Source organism: Anser brachyrhynchus (assembly GCF_964034855.1).
Source record: "Anser brachyrhynchus genome assembly, chromosome: 3".
Lineage (NCBI taxonomy): Eukaryota > Metazoa > Chordata > Aves > Anseriformes > Anatidae > Anser > Anser brachyrhynchus.
Genome location: NC_137696.1, coordinates 67090106 through 67109420, shown reverse-complemented (window position 1 = coordinate 67109420; position 19315 = coordinate 67090106). Strand labels below are relative to the sequence as shown.

General features: G+C 34.8%; 1 protein-coding gene across 22 annotated transcripts in view; it reads right to left on the bottom strand.

Moving 5' to 3' along the window:
- Positions 1 to 19315, bottom strand: part of EPB41L2 (erythrocyte membrane protein band 4.1 like 2) — a 113166-nt gene that overhangs the window by 27957 nt on the left and 65894 nt on the right. For all 22 annotated transcript variants that reach the window (XM_080583834.1, XM_080583824.1, XM_080583823.1 and 19 more), the window contains 7 exons: positions 16665 to 16707; positions 10613 to 10688; positions 8878 to 9096; positions 8324 to 8411; positions 6602 to 6754; positions 4865 to 4962; positions 484 to 656 (listed from right to left, as the gene is read on the bottom strand). In XM_080583834.1, coding sequence (XP_080439960.1) covers positions 484 to 656; positions 4865 to 4962; positions 6602 to 6754; positions 8324 to 8411; positions 8878 to 9096; positions 10613 to 10688; positions 16665 to 16707 — 850 coding nt within the window. The remainder of the gene's footprint in view (positions 1 to 483; positions 657 to 4864; positions 4963 to 6601; positions 6755 to 8323; positions 8412 to 8877; positions 9097 to 10612; positions 10689 to 16664; positions 16708 to 19315) is intronic.

The following is a 19315-nucleotide window of genomic DNA, read 5'->3' as shown; positions in this document are numbered from 1 at the left end:
CTGAACAGAAAGCTTGTGGGCTGAACACAGAAGTAACTAAGAAGCACACCAGAATAGCAATACACTGAACAAAGTTATACAAAACCAAAAGAAACTACTTGCTCTACCTTTTCTACTTTGGCGCAGAGAGACACACCCAGGCCAATAATGCCACTGACCATACAATTCTAATCAACAGCATATAGTGCATGCTTATCTAGTAAAACAGATAGGAGTATTAAAGTACGTCTAATTTAGAATCCTCCATATTTTCACAGCAGTGCCATACAACTTAGACAGTGACTGAACTTACTGCTTAACCTAAAACTGATATATAAGTAACAGAAGTAGCTATTCTTCACTCCACCCATCAGAAACAGAAATTCACAAACCTGTCAATTGATATTTTAGATATCCACAATGTCAACAATTTTAAATGTCACTCAGAGCAGAGTGACAACACAATATAATCATTATACTGAATACATATGTCAAATTGCATACCTCCATCAAGACTTCTGGAAACACGTTTGCTTGAAGTGCGTTCAAAGTATGGAGCTGGTCTGTCTATGAGGTTGCTAGCCTGTCGTGTCTGTGCTTGTGTACGTCCACTGTAGCGAAACTTAGAACCCAAGGTTAGAAACTTTGCTTTTGGAGGCTGTTCTGGTGATAGAAGTCTAAAAAGCAAATATGGGTAAAGTCAATTGTAAAGGCTTTATTTTATCTATGTAATGAGGCACTTTAACAGTACTTATTATATTGCAACTCTAGTTCACTAGGCATGATTTGTGCATTCTAAAAAGTGATTTTATCATAAAATCTGAGAACTTCTAAAACAAAGCGTATTATTTAGCATTTGCATTTAGAGTTGAAGTGCTGATGATAATTACCACGTTTTCCACAGTATAACTAAGCAAAATATTTATCTTTTGATGCTATCTAGATTAAATGTCATTTTTTCTGGATAGCTGAGGCAATTTCAGGTTTATGTGGAATACCTTTCAGATTTTTCTCCTTAGAACATTACTTGTAGGGGAAACCATACACACTACTTCCACCGTCTTTCCTATATTCCAAGGTACCAATATGGCAGCTGCTACTCCTCAAAGTTAGGGAGGGAATGGTGTCCCAAAGCTGCATTGCAGGCTGAATCAAGTGGAAAAAAAAGGCTCACATGGATATAGAACTGTCACTCATCAGTAAGAAGTTTAATAAGCTAGATTCAAACCCTGTTTTATTTACATTGTGGTTTATAGATTTGGATAAGTTGATGCTCTATATAAGGAGAGTGGGGAAAAAGGCATATCATGAGAAGGGTGAAAAAAGATTCAGTTATGAGTAGTATTAATGCTGGATATGTATGTTTGTACCTTTGTACTTAAGCGTTGGAGTCAGTGTCAGAGAAATTCCTAGTAACAGTCCAGCAGAATTTGCTACTAGATATTCTGCAATTTTCTTCCAGTTTTTGACATTACGTGAATTTAAGTGACAGGTCCTCTAAACCTCCCTGCATTTCATTATTAAGACCTCAAGCTCTTACTCTATACCCTCACTGCTTATACTTTCTGCTTTTGAAGTCTGAGCCATCAACTTCAACACAGAGGGTACTGTTTCCTCCAATATCATCCTTGTTGATGGACCAACAGTCATCACTGTAAGAACTCTTCTCAGTCTCAGCTTCTCTAGAAGGGTCTTTGATGTTTCCCCTGAATCAACATAGTGCTGCAAATACACGCTTATCCAGCATGGGAGTCTCCGTGTCCTATTCTCCCTCTGAACATCAGCTTCTTTCAAGCAGAACCAACAACTACCATGCCTATCGTACTTATGATGGCATATATGTGCCAGAGAGACATAGGATGCTGACTTCGTTCTACTCTTTTGAACCATTTGCACAGGGAATATCTGTGACAGTGCAATCAGATCCAGAATACATTTAGACAGTTTCCAATAGTGGTTTCTAAAAACTGACCGTCATTTTAAAGATATTTCAGCAAAACTGGAGGATTTTCAGATTCTTTGCAAAAAAAATGGTGAGAGAGGTAGAAGGCTACCATTTTCTCTAAGAGAGGAAGTTTATATCTTTGCAAGGGTGCTAGCCAGAGGGATCCAATCTCGCATGCCTACAATGCATACGCATCCACCTGATTCCTAATGGGTTCCAACATGTTTTAAAAGAAAACAATTCTCAGGACAGACTAGTCGACCCCTCTGCACTAAGGCCACATATAACAAAGTCACAAGTATCGGAAGCTTCACTTTTCTTGCTTCTATAAAACAGCCTTATGCAATCTTTGTCACAAATATATTTCTCCACATTATTTCCAAAAGAGAGTATATTATGCATTATGAGGAAAAAAGCTAAGAGTGTTTTTCCAAGGTTCCTTCTGTTCTCTATTTCCCAGTCTTGGCAAAGCTACAGCATTAACTGCCATTTTTGTCTTCCACCCTGCTGAGAAAAACTTTTAATATTTGAATGTGGAAAACACAAGATAAACAGTTACTTCCTGATTAAGGGCATTTGATTTTTTTTTTTTTGTATTAGAAGTTTAATTACATAAAAATAACTGAAGACTATGTTTGCATCATTTTAAGCATACTGGGGACACGTTAAAACTATCTTGAAAAGTTCAAATAAAACATCATAAAGTAGAATTATAAGCATGTTTTGGATAAGATCTAGAGTTGCAGACTCAGCTTACCTCAAAAGATTAATGTAGGTATATATTCTGACAGTATTTCTTAAAGCAAGCTATTGCTCTTCGAAAACGTTACTGGAATCCTATAAGGCTGAGCTGATACAAGCAAATCCAGTGCCTTTTAGTTGTCATTTTCAGTATAGTTCATTGCAAATTTCTATAAATGAGTTCACATGCTCGATGAATTTCCCGTACTTTATAAGAAAGTGGATCTTAATGTAATTATTTGAGAAAAACTGAAACATTGGAAAGACAAATAATACAAGGAATCTTAAAATGCTATATAGGGCATGCCGGAAGGTCTGGAACCTAAAAATGTACATCTAGATTTAATACAATTTACTGTGGTATACACAAGCAACACATGAAATGAAAAAAACTATAGCTTGCACTGTAGCAATTGCTTCTGCTGTTTATCTTTGGAGACAGCTGGATTTATTTTACTGTTTTTAAATCAGGATGAGAGGTTTTGAGGATTTTCTGTTTGATGACATCAGTGGAGTATATGGATTTTACAGAATGGTTGAAGTATATGTTACATAATTCTTGTCATCATGTCATGCCTGATTAGGAAAAGCCACTTCTGATTGGACTGAAATCCAATTAATTTTATTATGTCAGAATTTCTGTAGTAAGATTATCTGATGCATATTAATACTCCTGAGAACTTTTATATTTGCAAATGGTAGTTCTCAGTTTGGGATTTTTGACTTCCATGAGATTTTTTTCTCCATTTAGGTCTATTTTATTACTGTAAAAATAGGAAATATAGTTCATCCAGGCCACTGCATGAATTATTTGAAGAGTATTAATGTTCTTGCCATTGCAGAAAAGAACTGTATGCCATTTGTGTTAACAGACATCACCAGCCAAAGCAGACTTCAAATTTTGAAGAAATATAGAATGATGGGCTATTCAGGTTAATAAACTTAGCTAAGGGGTTCTAGTAAGCATAAAAAAAATAATCATTTCAAATTAAGTTTTAAAATTAAGTACTTTGATTGTCAATCAACATAAACACTAATATTGCATTCAACTATATGCTACATTCAGTGAAAATCTGAATCCAGAAACTGTCCAATGAGACAGTTCTACTAATGAATTGCCTAAGCATCATGTTCCTCAAGTTCTCTGAATATCTTTGCCTAGCATGTATGTACAATTTATACCTAGAGTGTTGCAACAGGATTGTATCCATCTTAAAACACTTTATTTTTTATTATTTTTTATTTAAGAAGTTACTGAAGGAGAAAACGTAACCCTTTACATGCCCTTTTTACACTGAGAAACCTAGATTCGATGCCTATTCAATGCATAAGAAATTCAACCTAAATCTATTACTCCTGAGCTGCATGGGTACATGCACTCCTTCATGGAGATTGTGCTATTATAAAAAAATGAATGAAGATTTTTCAAATTACTTCTCAATGCTGGAAGTAGAAAGAGAAACAACTCTGTTGTTAAAGTAGTCGTTGACAAATAGACTGTAGTTTCAATAATTGATTCAGAATTGTGCATTTAGCAGTTACTGAGAAAAAATGCAGAGAAAATTCTAAGCACTTCTATTAAAGTGTTTAAGGACAATACTCTCAGACACATGGTCCAATTTTTTGGGTGGTCCTTTGAGGACTCAAGAGTTGGACTCAATGATCCTTGTGGGTCCCTTCTAGCTTGGGATATTCTATGATTCCAAGTTACGGTTTATTACATAAACAAATAGCACTCTGTTCATTCAAGTGATCCTCTGTTCTTTAAAGAATGACTGTGAACTCAGTCCAGTTTATAAACAAGCAAAAATTCAGCTTAAGCGTTTAAACAGCAGAACATACTGAAAAAACTGCAGTGAATGAAGATTAACTGTCAAACCCACAGCTTCTTTTGAAGGAGTCTATTGGCTCTCTAGATTGTTGTTCTGAAAAGTAGCTTTCTCAGTAAATACTATGTATGATTACTAGTTTAGTTCCATACTGGTAGCATGCTGAAAGTTTAAATGACACTTATTTGTACTTTAGACCTTCAGAACTGGTAATTCCGTGTCAGTGACTCATAGGATGTCTTCTATGAGATGTTAATAGAGGGAGGATGTAGGGGAAAAGAGGGGATAAACCTTCTCAACTTTCCTCATATCCTTTCAAAGAAAGATATGAGCATACCTGGCAAAATGGGGGAAGCAGAGAATTATTTACCTGAAGAAAGTATGGTGCTCCACACAAACCTTCCATAACCTTTTAGCAGCCCGGTGGTTTGGCAGTTTGAATCCAATAGTGCTCTCAAACTGTTCCAGCTGGAAAGAATCCACAAATAAATTAACCCATTTCCTTAAGCTGGCTATTAACTAGAAGGCAGAGTTCAGATAATTCCATTACTATAACAAGCAGTAATTCTCCTGTCATAAGAGTTTGTAAGACTTCAAAAATACCAGTTTCCAGCCTTTTAATATAATTATACTGGTTGGGCTAGTCATGACAGGTAATAAACACATTATCACTTCCTATCTGTACTAATGACTCTTCTGAGAAATCCAATACTACTTTAGTGTTCCTTGCTAATTTTTTGACTAGCAGCCCAATACACTTTTAAACTGCATGAAATAACTGTACTGCAGTTTGTGCTGCACATTTTCCTTGGATTCAATACCAGTCTGAAATCCATATTGCAGTGTCACTCTTACTGATCCGTTTCATTACATATCTTTTTTTTTAGCAAAAATATTATATCTGTTTATACATGTGTTCCAGAAGTTACAAAAGTACAATGTAAGTATTGCACTACTGTCATTTAGACTTCAAACTAAATACAGCTCCTGTCACTTCATGTAAAGTCTATTTACACTAAAATACTTCAGTGATTTCAAACTGATAGTGTTCTGTACTTTAATAAATCCTTTTTCAACAAAACAAGGTCTGGGAATTGCTCTGTGAACTTTAAGTGTGTGCAAACATAAAATAAATGCTTTGAGAAATGATAAGTTAGCTTTATTAGATTGTGTAGAGGCTAATATTTTTCGGGGGGGGCACTTAAGAGATCTGGGAACTAAAATTAAGATAGATTTAAAAATATATCTTTAAAACTTGCCTAATTGTTTATAAGCACTACAGCTGATTTTGTATCAGCATAAAGTGAAAATACTGCTTTTATACAAGGCTGTGGGAAAAAAAGTGACTTGCCATTTAAAGTTTTCATGAATTTAAATTTGAGATTAGCAGACAGTACATAACTTGCCCAGAATAATTCAGGAATAAATTCAAACCTTTTCCTCCATTTAGCTCTGCAATGTCATTAACATCTTTTGTTTTATTTATTCACACAGCAAAAGCTATCCTAAACATTTTAGGGTATACTTTAAAGAGTTCATTATTTTGTTTTCTACAAAGAATTTCCAGTTAAAATGTGCTCAAAATGTAAACCTCTCTCCTTCATTGACTCCCATAACCTTATAACGGTAAGTGGAAAAAAAAGTTGAATTCAATATTTCCACAGCTGCTAACAGGAAGTTAGAGCTCCCTACAGGACAACTCAGGTCTTTGGTTACGTCCATAAAACTAGCGGCATTGACATTTAGTGAACAATTATATCCACAGAGGAAGAGAGGCTGACTCTCCCTAGGGGCTGCAATTTTGTAAAAATGTGGCCAGCGTAACTAGCTTTACTTGCAGTAAAAATAAGTTACAGGATTGCATCTATTACCTTCCCCCTCCGAAAAAAAAAGTGCTGGAGTCATTCATTAATCATCAGAAGCGTTTAATCAATCAGAAGTGTTTAATACAAGCAGTAGAATCTGATAAGAAAAATAAAACCCTCTTAAATTCTGCTCGAATCCAACATAAGCCTTCCAGGATGCCTAGTAAAAACTGAGGCTGTTATTCTGTTGCTGGATAGAAATGATTAGACAAAAAAAGGCAATACAGAAAGGTATTACTTACTTCAGCTGGCCTGATTTTGATGTAGAAATTACTTCGCTTATAGGAAATCTTGAGAATTTTTGGCCAAGCGAAGCGGTTGATCCGGAGTCTATCTTTGTAAATGAGCAGTCCGTTAGCGCATACACCCAGCATGATATCCACACCTTCAGAATCCTATCGTGTATGAGACAATTTCATAAAAATCAGTTTATTAACATTCCAAACAAGTAATTATCTCAGGCAAACCTTGAGGGAAGAAGGCAAATGGGACTTGGTCTTCCAGGTTTGAATATGAAATGTGACATTGAGATTGTTAAATAAGAAATGACCAAGCATAACAATTTTATAAGAAAGGATTTGGACTCCAGTAATGACTGGCACTCCTCTATCTGCACTTACCACAGTTCTGGGAAACAGAGATTCTGCCAATAAGGACGAACTCAACTATGAGAAGTACGGTGGGTGTACCAATGATTTGATTTCTAATACTAAAAGAAGTGAAAGTAAGAACAGATCTTTCCAACAATCAATTAAAGTCAGAGCAAGTTGGTGACAGTGATCCTTTACATTCACCTACTATTTCAAAGATGATACAGGAAGCAATGAATAGCTGGCTGAAAATATCAGCATAATAATTTCAATCAAAGCGCTGTTACGCAGGGTTTCTTAACATTCTGTGCCACTGACAGCATTTGATGCCAGTTTAGCAGGCTACAGAACCAAGCACTTACTGATAAGGCTTGGATATGCTGTACCACTGCAGAGTAATATGGCATAATCTTATATCCTCACAAGCAACAAACCAACTGCATCAAATGCTAACACTGTCATTAAATGTTGCTTTACCAGCATAACAATTAACTGCAAGTGGACTCTGGCAAACAGCAGTTCTAATGCTTTCAGATACTTCACTATGACAAAGGAAGGCTCAATAAAACTCTTAAGTATGCAGGTTGCTTAAAGTGCTTCAAACAAGTGAACTGCCATGCTGCACTTGTATTAGAAAACGCATAAATATTCCAGACATATTTAATGTACATGAATAAGAATGTAAGCATATTTCTATCAAGTGTTTCTAAGAGAACACAGGAAGTAGTCTATGGAAAATTGCAAATATAAGTGCACAAAATTTCTGTAGGAGTCCAATGTTTCTCCAGTATTTTAAAGTCTTGGTTTTCTTCTTCTTATATATAGGAGTGATATGCTTACAATGCATTGATTTTCCTCATGATTTGAGGCTCTGGATTTGTGGGAGGAACTGAAAGGGGAGCGAGAGTTAGTTGGCTTGTTGGATTTTTACATTAAAAAATCCTAATAGTAATGCAATTTCGATTTGACTCATCCAAAGGGGTGAAAAAGAAAAGCCTCTGAAAAGCACCCTCCCTCAAGACCTCTTCCCACCCATACTCCTCACTTCTAACTCTTGTGGAATTTCAGAAATAATTACATATTCTTTTAGGCTTTATTTTATAGCCCCAACTCTCTTTGGATCAAAGCCCAGGCACTCAAAAGTTACTTAGAATATTCTTTCTAGGATGCATGCATGTCTGTGCATTAAATAAAACTAAGTTTAAAATAAAATTTAAGGATGTCAAAACTGTTAACAGAGTAATTATCATGACCAAGAGACAAAAGGCTTATATGAAAGTATTGAAGATCCAAACACTTTCAAATCAAATAATCTATATACAGTATGCTCTTTAATACCAAGCACTATTCTAAAAACAAATCAAACCCCAATACCTTGGCATGATGTAAATCCACTCCATACATGGAAAGTCTCTTAGCATTTTCTAGGAACTGGGAATCCGCCTGTGCTGGCGTCAAGCCCCTAAAACCATTGAACAAACCTTGAGTTTATTGTCAAAAGAACAAAGAATCAAAACTGAAAGGAATTCTGCAATTCAGACACACAGAAAAATGTCAGTTTGTAAGGCATCAATAGCATTTTTGATATAACAGCTAAACTGTTCTTTCAGAGCATATTATATTCCTTTAATCAAGGTTTCCACATTCACTCTATCAAAATATTTTTAGGTCTACACCGCCATGAATTAGACAACTACTTCATATGCTTGGATCAAATATTTTCTCCAAATGTTCTCTTCTGATATCTTAATGAAGCTACTATTTTCAAATTGAGATTTTGAAACACATGGAATTAAGAGACTCCAGTTATGTAGCAAGAGACTTCCAGAGCAACAGCAGGCTTCAGTTTAGGAGTTTAAAAGCTCTTAAGAGAAATGGTAACAAATATGACAGCATGATTTAATTTCATCCCACTGTATCTGACAGACCTGTGTGTTTTGTGTAGCTCAGCTACTTTCTCCTCCATTTCTTGAGTTTGATTGGGTGCAAATTGGAATTCACTGATGTAGTCACCGTGGTGCTCCTCTGGGTCATGATCACCCATTTCAGCCTGCAGGGTATATGAACCAAGGAGGGCGTGAGTCACAAAAGAACATGGCAGTCGACCAGAAGCAATATCCTGGCGAAGCTGTAGGCACAAGAAATATCTGCAAGACAAAGAAAAGGAGGGGGGATGGGGTGAAAAATGGGAGCAGATGAATAGTTACCAATTAAAATATATACAAGATATGGCAGAATTTCTCCAGATACATGTGAACATAAGCATTTTTTAAAGTAAGCCAATACAGTAATAATTCGTTACACCTTACTATGTAATGACATACAAAATAAATTGATTTCACTTCCATTTTTAAGAGACAGTATTACTTTTCATAAATAATCTGAAGAGCAAGAAAAATTCTTATTTCAAATATATGAATGAAAAAATATTTAATTTGTAACAAAAGTAGACTTAAGAACTCCTTCATTTTTCATTTTAGACTGCAAGTGTATATGTAAAAACTATGCATTTCCTTTGAAATTTCCATTTGGCTTGAAAATTCTAACTTTTATATACCTTACAGTCACTAGCTCATCAAGTAATGTAATAGAAGAAATCTGTATTATTACTGAAACCGTAATTGCCTTCCTTGAACCACGTATATATTAGAATTTACTATTTCAAGTACTGCACATAGTCTTCTACCCAATATAGCAAGTTAACAATCAGGAAACATCATGCCCTAGCACAGATATTTAATTAAAAAAAGTTTTAAAAGTGAAGTTCAAATTTTAAGGAATTTAGCTTTAAGCTATAATCATAAAAACGCTTTATCAGTTCAACATGCAATCCAAACGCCACTGAAAACTTTCACAGACAGTTGAAATACACTGCATACTAAGTGTCTTAGGTTATTTGTAGTAATATATCAACTACAGACTCATGAAGCTATCTTATTTTGTGTAGAGAACTGATTAAATGCAGTATGTAATGACATATCCCACCTCACCAGAATGAACTAACTCCAAGTTAGAACAAAGTGCTTAGGTTTGCCATAACTCCTGAAAAAGTAAGCCTATTGCCTACACTGCTTATGTTAGTCTTACAATGCTATTTTAGGTGCTTAGAAAGTACTTCGTTCTTAGATCTCATTAGATCTTATCCCATTGCCTTCTAAGCAAGGTAATTATTTCCATGTTTTATGGTTTTATTTAAACTACAAATACTACATTTTCAACAACATAAGCTAGATGATAACTAAAATACCTTGGGCCCCTTAAGCTTTGCTCTCCAAAACAACACCCCCATACCATCATTTGCTTTATAATAAAGCTGCAGTCCAAAAATAAACCACTGTCTTCCTTCATACATGATGTCATCTCATCCCCCCCCTCCTGCATTCCCCTCAAATCATATCCCAACTTATCATTAAATTCTTCTTTCTGAAGAAACAAAGGCCTCTCATTCTTTTTGAGAAATACCCTGCCAGGTACTCCTGCTTCCTCAAGATGCCTTCCATGCGAAGGGACTCCTTTGGGCCCACACTCCAGAAAGTAGTTGATATGAGAACATCTATAGCATTCTACGGTAACAGAACTTGTTATGGCATCCAGAAAGTGAAGAAGCCTAATTTGATAAAATAGCAGTAACTTTTAAGTTTAAAAATTATGAACCGTACATACCTAGTGATGTCTTCAGTCAATTGTGAAGGATCAGGAGGATAAAATTTCACATTAAAGGTGAACAGCCAAGGTAAACCTAAATATAGGAAACATCTGATTGTTAATCTCAAAATTGTTGAAGCAAACAGACTTTTACAGAAAAAAATAAGGCAGTTGTGCAAACTTTAGATCACTGAAACCTTGAAAATATTTGAAAGTTATTTCTCCTCTTTTGAGAGTATATTAGCAAGAACCATTCATTATATTCATTATCAGACATACATACAGTGAAAGCTAATACATAACATGTTAAAAATTAAACATGTTAACAATAAGTTATGTAAACAACAGAAGTTTTTAATTTGAAAACTACCATAATATATAACCATAAAACACTTCAGATATTCTATATTCAAATATAAATAGCTGTTTGCACTAAATCTGCATTTATTTCCAACTCTTCCAGGGCTAATTATCTCCCTGTTTAAACTGATTGTAGTTTGAAAGACTGTACAGTAACTATGAACTTGAGATGTCAATATGAAGTCTGTGTTGCATACAACGGAAAGACAAAACTATTCATTTTCATACTGAATGCATGGAAGACAAATATTAGCCATTTCTCCTTTAAAATCATTTCAATTTTCTTAAACAATACCTTTAACTATAATAGTAATTATGTTTTTTTAATTCACATATGAAAATTGTAATTACCTATCTTAAACACAAAAGCACTTAAAACTAGAGTAATAGTTTGACAAAGCATAAAATTCTGCTTTTAATCATAGCTGTAGTTCTAAAACAGCTTTCAAATCTGGAACATTTAAGTCACTCAAATAATGAAAATCCATTCCAAGAATGTTGCTGTTATAATACTATGTGCAAGAGAAGTATGGTCATTGGAAAGTAATAATTTGACAAAATGTAGAAGTTTTCCAAATTCAAACATTTTAAATAAGATTTTAAATATTATTAAATATTTTAAATTTTAAATATTATCTTATTCTTAAATAAGATTTTAACAAGTTGCCATACTCTGATAAATCATGCTTCAAAAAATGTCTTAAAAAAAGAAATGACCAAAATGCCACTTCCAACATTATGCTACAGGTGCTGACATTTTTGCTTAAGGTTGTTTTCCTAAAAATAAAGAAATAAAAAATTCACAGCTGTTAAAAGTGAAAAGATGCTTTGTGTCAAGATATGTACTTCAACGTTTCAAAAATTACTTCATATTTTCAGATGTGACTATTCACTGTAGCGTTTTAACTTCTGCATAAGTCTGCTTAACTGTGAACCTCATCCTCCCTGGCTGCTAAGTCACTATTTCCTTTTGGGAGTGTAGGGATATAATGTATCTTCATGCTCCCAGTTATCAATTATTTGTTAGGACGATGATAGCTTGGCTTACAAAATAAGGTACATCACCTTGAACAAGAAAGCCTAATTTATCTGATATGCACACATAGTACTGATTTGGGTACTATACACTTCATTCCATTATCTATCGCTGTCTAGTGCAAGATAGAATGAAGAAAAAATATCTTAAGTTTCTAACAATAATTTATACATACACTATGAACAAACAGAATTAAATCTGGAATAAATGATGGAAGTGGACTAATGTATTTCCCAGGAGACTAGCATCATCATTTAATGCTAATATTAAGTAAACCGAACTGATGACAAGAAGCAATTGAGCCAAAAATATCTATGCAAACAGTGTTTAGGGAGAGTTGTTATGTTAACAGGTACTGTGGAGGAGGTTGGAGCAGGAAAGATGGAAGTAAGATGTGTCCTTCCACACAGGTAGCAACCAGACAATGTTTTCCTGGAATGGAACAGTTTCCCGATGTGAAGCAATTTTTCCTGGTCTAAGACTACAGTTCAGCTAATCACAGATGAATTTGGCCTTAACCTATTTCTCTTTTTTGTCAGCATTTTTACTGTTAGCTTTCAGAAAGCTCTGTAACTAGGAGACCTAGACACTGCTGGAAAAGAAAAAAAAAAGCTTCTAAAAGCTAAAAAGAGCACAAATCCTCTGAATCTACAGACTACATAAAAAGAATCATGTCTGCTCATACTAATTCCCACAACTAATCCATAGAAAAAAATGTTGTAGTTGATTTTCTACTAAATAATTTCTGGACAGTTGATGACCTACTATTTTACCTGAAAACACATTTATCCTCAGAACATAGACCATCAAGTGTATTACAATGTGCACAGGCTATATTTATACTTCAATACAACATACTGTTTACAGCCACATAACAGAGGCACACAAACAATTGTCTTCACACAACAACGCATGCTATTACTGGCACTTTGAATTGACAGCAAAAACAAAAATATCTGATATTAAAGTGATATTTAGCATTCTGTTCCTGATAAGGCTCTTTGTCTTAATGTTTAATGGTATGTGCTACAGAAATGTCATATTTTTTTTCTAGACAGCTCGTTACCTCAAAAATGCTTCTGTGGCAGCTTTAGGCACATTCTTCGAGAAAAAGAACGCAATAACTAACCAGCTAACAACATACAATTAACATGATTCATGCCATTCACACTGGAAATCAGTGAGTTTTTATTCCAGAGATGGCATTTATAGCTTTTACTCGTGATCCCTGTCTCTCAGCTAACATTTTTAGGGTACTGTGTGACTGGGACAGATGAACTGCTCACAGACAGATGTCAAATGCCCCATAAAGATAAGAAAACTATGTCTATAATATACCTTAAATTACCTTCCAGGGAGTCAAAGCAATATAGTAGCTGTACAACTAGCCCACATTTTCAAAGTTGCATTAACAAAACCAGAGTGCAGCCAGACCTTTTTGGACCAGCACGATTCAGCTCACAAACTGAGACATCTCTAAACTGCAAAACAATTTTTATGACTAGCAGACGTACAGGAACACTTCCACAGGACAACTCTTCCCTTAGCACAGTGCTTATTGCTCTTCACTACTACATTCCAGTGTGATGTGCTTAGAAGTTAGGTACAAATTTTACACATGTATAGTTATTTACGTTATTATATCTATTTCTTTAACGTGACCTTGCATACATGTATATATCATCAATAATTGCAATTAATACTACAGTAAAACCAGCTTTATGTGGCTTATTCATTCAGTTCTTCTACACTGAGAATGACTTCAGAAAAACTCAGAAAACTGAATTGAATGTGCTATATACAAACTGCATGTACCACATCTTGCATAGATAAAAACCTTGTATTAAATTTTGTATAAAGGTAAAACCCCATACCCTCCATGAAATCTGCGATGTGGCTTTTCCAAAGTCAGTGGCTACTGTTTGTCCCTTCACTATATGCAAGAGCTGAAGTTCTACGTTTCATGAAAGCCTGAATCCGCTTTGGATGTATCAATTTCCAAGCTAGTAACAGAAATGTCATACCTGTCCATAACTGAATTAATTAGAGGTTTTATGATATGCCAGTGGATATCCAATTACATGAGTTTAAAAAAGGTCATGAATTAATTTTCCTGAAGAGATCAGGCTGAGTGAAGCCAAACAAGTTTTTTGCCACCTTCATAGCCTTGAGAAATGAGACAGTAATTTGTGGACCAAGTTCATTAGCTACAGCAACATTGGTGTATGGGTAATTGCTGAGGTCCAATATAATTGCCCAGCCAAAGGCCAATGTGAATAAATGACAGATCACAAAACCTGGGGACCCTGAATCTCAGCAACAGACAGCCTGATGCAGACCATGACTTGCTGGAAACTACAGGATTCTAATTTCATCTTCCCCAGGGTGGTACACAAGTGCCCCATATGTGGAGTATTGATATTGCTCACATGTAAGAGAGACGGATTATTATAAATATTAAGCTGAAAACTGACATGCTGAACTCCACTTCCAAATTCAACACCTTTGAGTGTTCAGATCAATATATTTGTCCAGATACGCTCAACTACCATGTTAGTGCTTCAGTCTATGCTACACATAAGAAAAAGAAATGAGTTTCCTCATTTCGAATGGGCTAGTAGGTTTTACAGGTATCTTATGTACAAAAAAATATTGTTAAAATATATTTAAGATATCCATTCTTGACTAGAACTAAGCCTGAAACAAAGAAAAACCTCATTACTCAGTACCCACATAGTTGGGAGAGAAAATTTGCTTTCACAGTACATTCCAATATCTTGAAATTTTAATACAGTGATTACAAAGAACACAACTAACAGTATGTTCATTACTTGCAAATTAGTGTAAGCAAGTTTCATTGTAGAAACCTTTGAAATGGCGTTCTCACTTGGTTGTTTACTTCATGCAGTACACCTATGAACTCAGAAATACTACAGACCAGAGAAAAAATTCAATTGTGATGCCTAATTCAAGAAACTGGACTTGATCTCCAATATAGAAACACAGGTCTTCATGTTGTATGAAAAATCAGATTCCCTTAAAACATTTTTGGACTACGTACTACACAGTATTAAAAAAACATTATGTAGTGCATCCAAAAAAATATCAGGCCAGTTCTTACATTTCAGATTCATGATACCTGTAGATGATGCTCTATAGCATGCAGATCACTACTCAAGACAGTAACATGGAAAGTATCAGTGTCTTTTGTCAAATATTAAAACCTAATGAAACAGCCATTAACCCACATATTTTGACTACTAATATATATATTAACCGAAGACCTCACATTTCTATGGAATAAGAAGTATTGCAACTTTTCCATTATTAAAAGGGCAATTGCAGATGGCTTCTGCAATTGCATAAGCATGCAAGTACATTCACCATTTTAATTGGACTAGTTTGTTTACACAACAGCATATTAGACCAAAAAATAGTCGTCAATGAAACTTCTGTAACTTTAATTTCTTCACTGAAAATGGAAAATACACCTTCCTCAACACAGTAGAGGATTTCACCAATTGGGAAAGGTCTAAAGGAAACAATTAACATCACTACCATTTTTGGAAAATGCGAGCGTTGCCTTACAAAGAAGTTAGAAATAGTAAAGAAACCGCTTGTTAACCATTGTAATTAGCACAATGGTGTTCTTAATTACAAGTACTCCCACTGGATCATATGCCCCAGAAAAGATCAAAGTCAGTTTAAGTAATATTCTTGTTGTGTTCGAAATGTAGACATGCAAGTCTTATTATCATCACCTCTTCAAAAAATTTGCTTTCTCTCCCCACTTACATTTCCTGTCAGCCACTTAGAAATAATGTTTCCGCCAAAAAAAACCAAAAAAACATTAAAAGGAAATCATATTGGCCACAAACATATAAAACAATGAGAAGAGTGTCAATTAAGAGTTGTCTAGCCTTTCGTAGTGGCTACTTATTTTGAGACATTTAAACTCAAAGAGTATTTCCTAAACATACTCACCATTTGCTCCTGTCTACTACAACAGCTGCATGCCGAGTGAAATACTTGACAGACTTTTATGGAAACAGAGTAAAATAAGTTACTCTGTGTATACTTCATAAGGGAAGCAGAAAGATCTAAACAGATTCAGTCAAACATTCCAGGGAGTAGTCTGAGGTTCCAAGCTCTCTCTCTCTCTAATCCATTTCCATTGTGGAAATGGTGCTGGACTGATCAGGTTTAAAAAATATACACCTTCTGTAAGACATACTGATTCTTATTTTGTAATTTCATGTTCTTCTGGTGAGTCTTTGAAGTTTGAAAGCCTTACAGCATCAACCATGACCATTTCTGCAAGTTAACTTTTTCCATTTCATAACCCAAATATCAGCACCAAAATTTGAATAACATCTACTGTTTTGGGATGCAAAAGATATCTACTGATTAGTCAAATGCAATACAGAAAAATTTGGGTCAGCAGCCACTATGGTCATTAACTTCTACAGCAGAAGTCTGAGTGATCCTTTCTCTCCTTATTGGACAGTGGACAGAAATAGAAGCTTTGCTTTTTGTTTTAAGGCTGAATGTCATCAGATATAAATTCTTTTAATGCTGTTTCAATTAAATCAACATCCAGACTACTGAGTTCAGAAAGAAATTTTCTGTGAGCAAAAAGAAGGGGACATAACATCCAAATACGTAAGTACTTACTTCGAATTTGTCTCTTAATTTCCTTTGAAGAATCTAACCAGTTCTGAAAAAAATAACAAACATTTAAAATAATTTCACAGCGAAAATGAAGTAATTTCATACACTACAAAGTTCGTATTGTTTAGACTTCTGTTCTACTTTAAAATTTCCCAGAAAATTCTAAAATTCAACTTGTGATTTGCTAGCAAGTCTCCCCATCTATGCACATAAGTGATACTGTATGATGCCACTGCCTTCATGGCTTATTTTATTGCTTTAGACTATTTATGCCCTGTAATTTTGGAAATTGGATAGTCTTTGCTAGCACATTACATTTGACATATACAATTGTCTCTCTCCTTTTATTGGCATAAGCAGACTTCATGAACAACTACATAATCTCTACATGTCAGCGCTTACATACTCAGAGAGTCATTTAATATGAGATTTCTCTTAATCTCTAGAGATCTACTATTCCTGTTGTCTTAAATTATATACATTTTAGCTCTGATAACATTCAAAGGTGCTTGGAAAAAAATAATCAAGTTTCATGTTTTTTTTTTCTAAGCTTCCCCACAGCAAAGTTCTCTATTAACTTGTATGATATTAATGCTGATACACAAGGTTCAAAACTATAAGCTTTGCTCTATTTTAGGCAATGCAAATTAAGAAAATTTTCCATATAGCATATAGTATTTTGTACTACCTATTAAGGTGGTTATAGCATTTCAATTACTATTGTTACTTATGCAGACCTTTTTTTGTGATTGATCCCAAAACATAACTTTGAAATTTGAGAATGAGAAATCAGTAACATGCATTCATCTGTAATTCAAACAATCCTGTTCACAAATTTTACCCATAGACATTACAAAATAGATCAAGAGACTAGAAATATAAGCCTTTTAACTGCAGTTACTGAACATTTATTTTACACAGCATTTGAATGTTTATTTCCCATAGACAGACACAAACATACATGAACAAATACATGCACACATATGCACACACAGCCAGTCTGTCAGCCAAACTGAGTATGCTTCATTAGCAGAAGTGTGCAAAGTAGTGAGGAGCTAGCAACTAACTTGCAAGGTCAAGGTCAACATTTGCATTTCAACAGTCCACTGCAGGTAACAGCGGCCTCAAGGTCAGCAGGGACCTCAGTGCCAGCACAAACGTTGCTAAGGATGCATCTCTGTCAATGTTTCTTGCCTAACCTAGCCAAGTACCAGGTATTGAGTACACTGTGACTCACCTTTCAGTCTGTGATGCCAAACTGTAGACACCAATAATTGTTTTCCACAACCATATAAAAATCAGTCTACTGCACACTTTCCAACTCAAAATAAGTCCATTTCAGGAACAGTGTGCTATACCACACTTTTATGGGTCTATATGCATTAGGAGAATGTGATACACATGATATTTTAACACTGCAGCAAATCCTTACTTACTGTTTATCTCTGCTGGTAAAGGACATGGCTTCTGTGAACATGACCCAAAATACTAAGATTGTTGTTGTAAATAACCTTAATCTAGTTTTGTCATTAATGCAGAATGTCTGCATTAGACAAATACTCTTTAAAAAATAAATGCAAAAACCAAAACACTATCATTTGTTATAGGTGTAATTAATTAAAACACATGGATAATTCCACATTTCTTGCTTTAAAAAGCCTGCAACCTCTACATCTCATAACTGTTATAACGATTCCAGAGATACACAGTCCATAATATTGTTATAAAGGAAGAGACAACATTCCTTCAAAAATATCTGGACAAAATTCATTTTGCTTAAATCAGAAAAAATACTACCTGCTGGAAGAACCTTGACAAGGACAGGCCTCGAAAGACATGAAGTCTTCAAAGATTTTAGTGGAGACCCATTTCAGCTACAGTTATCATCCTGGTTTTCAGTTTTGGTATTAACTCCATTCCCAACGATACAAAGCCGTATTCTTCTGATTACAAGGGTAACTAAAACTACCTTAAACTCTTAAATTTTAGACTAAGGGTAGTATAAAGTAACAAATAGTTATGTAGTGTGACAATTACAGCAGAAAACTAGGAAGCATGAGTATGTTATTTTCAGTGCTTTATCTTTTACCTCTGCTTTTACAAAGTGGAAGAAAACATACAAAACAGAATATGCTGCAAAATGAGAATAAACTCTTTTAAAAAAAGAAATTCATTTCTTTAAATGAAACTATTTTCAATACAGTTCATTTTCTGATTTTCCAAACCTGCAGTAGGCTTATTGAAAGCAGATTTCATCATCTACTTTCATTACTGTTCTATCAAATAAAATCAGATGTTTGTATTCCATTTTTTATGTGTAATTACTTTTTTTTTGGGGGGGGGGGGGGGGGGGGTTGTTTTGCATCTGTGCCTTTTGTTACAAGTAAAACAAACACTATTGAAGAATCTACCCTGAAATAGACCTCAGCACAGAATAGGCAGGTCTGTCTTTCAACACAAAAGGCAAAGTGTATGCACACTACGTTGCTCCAGTAGGCAAAAATCTATTTGTTTAATTTATGAATGGTAAGGTTATAGATAAGACAAAGTAATGAATTGTCAAAGAACAACAAAACGTTCTCTACCAGCACAAGAGTATTTTGTACAAATCCAGAAAAGCAGCATTTCCAGCTGGTGCCCAGAACATAAGAGCA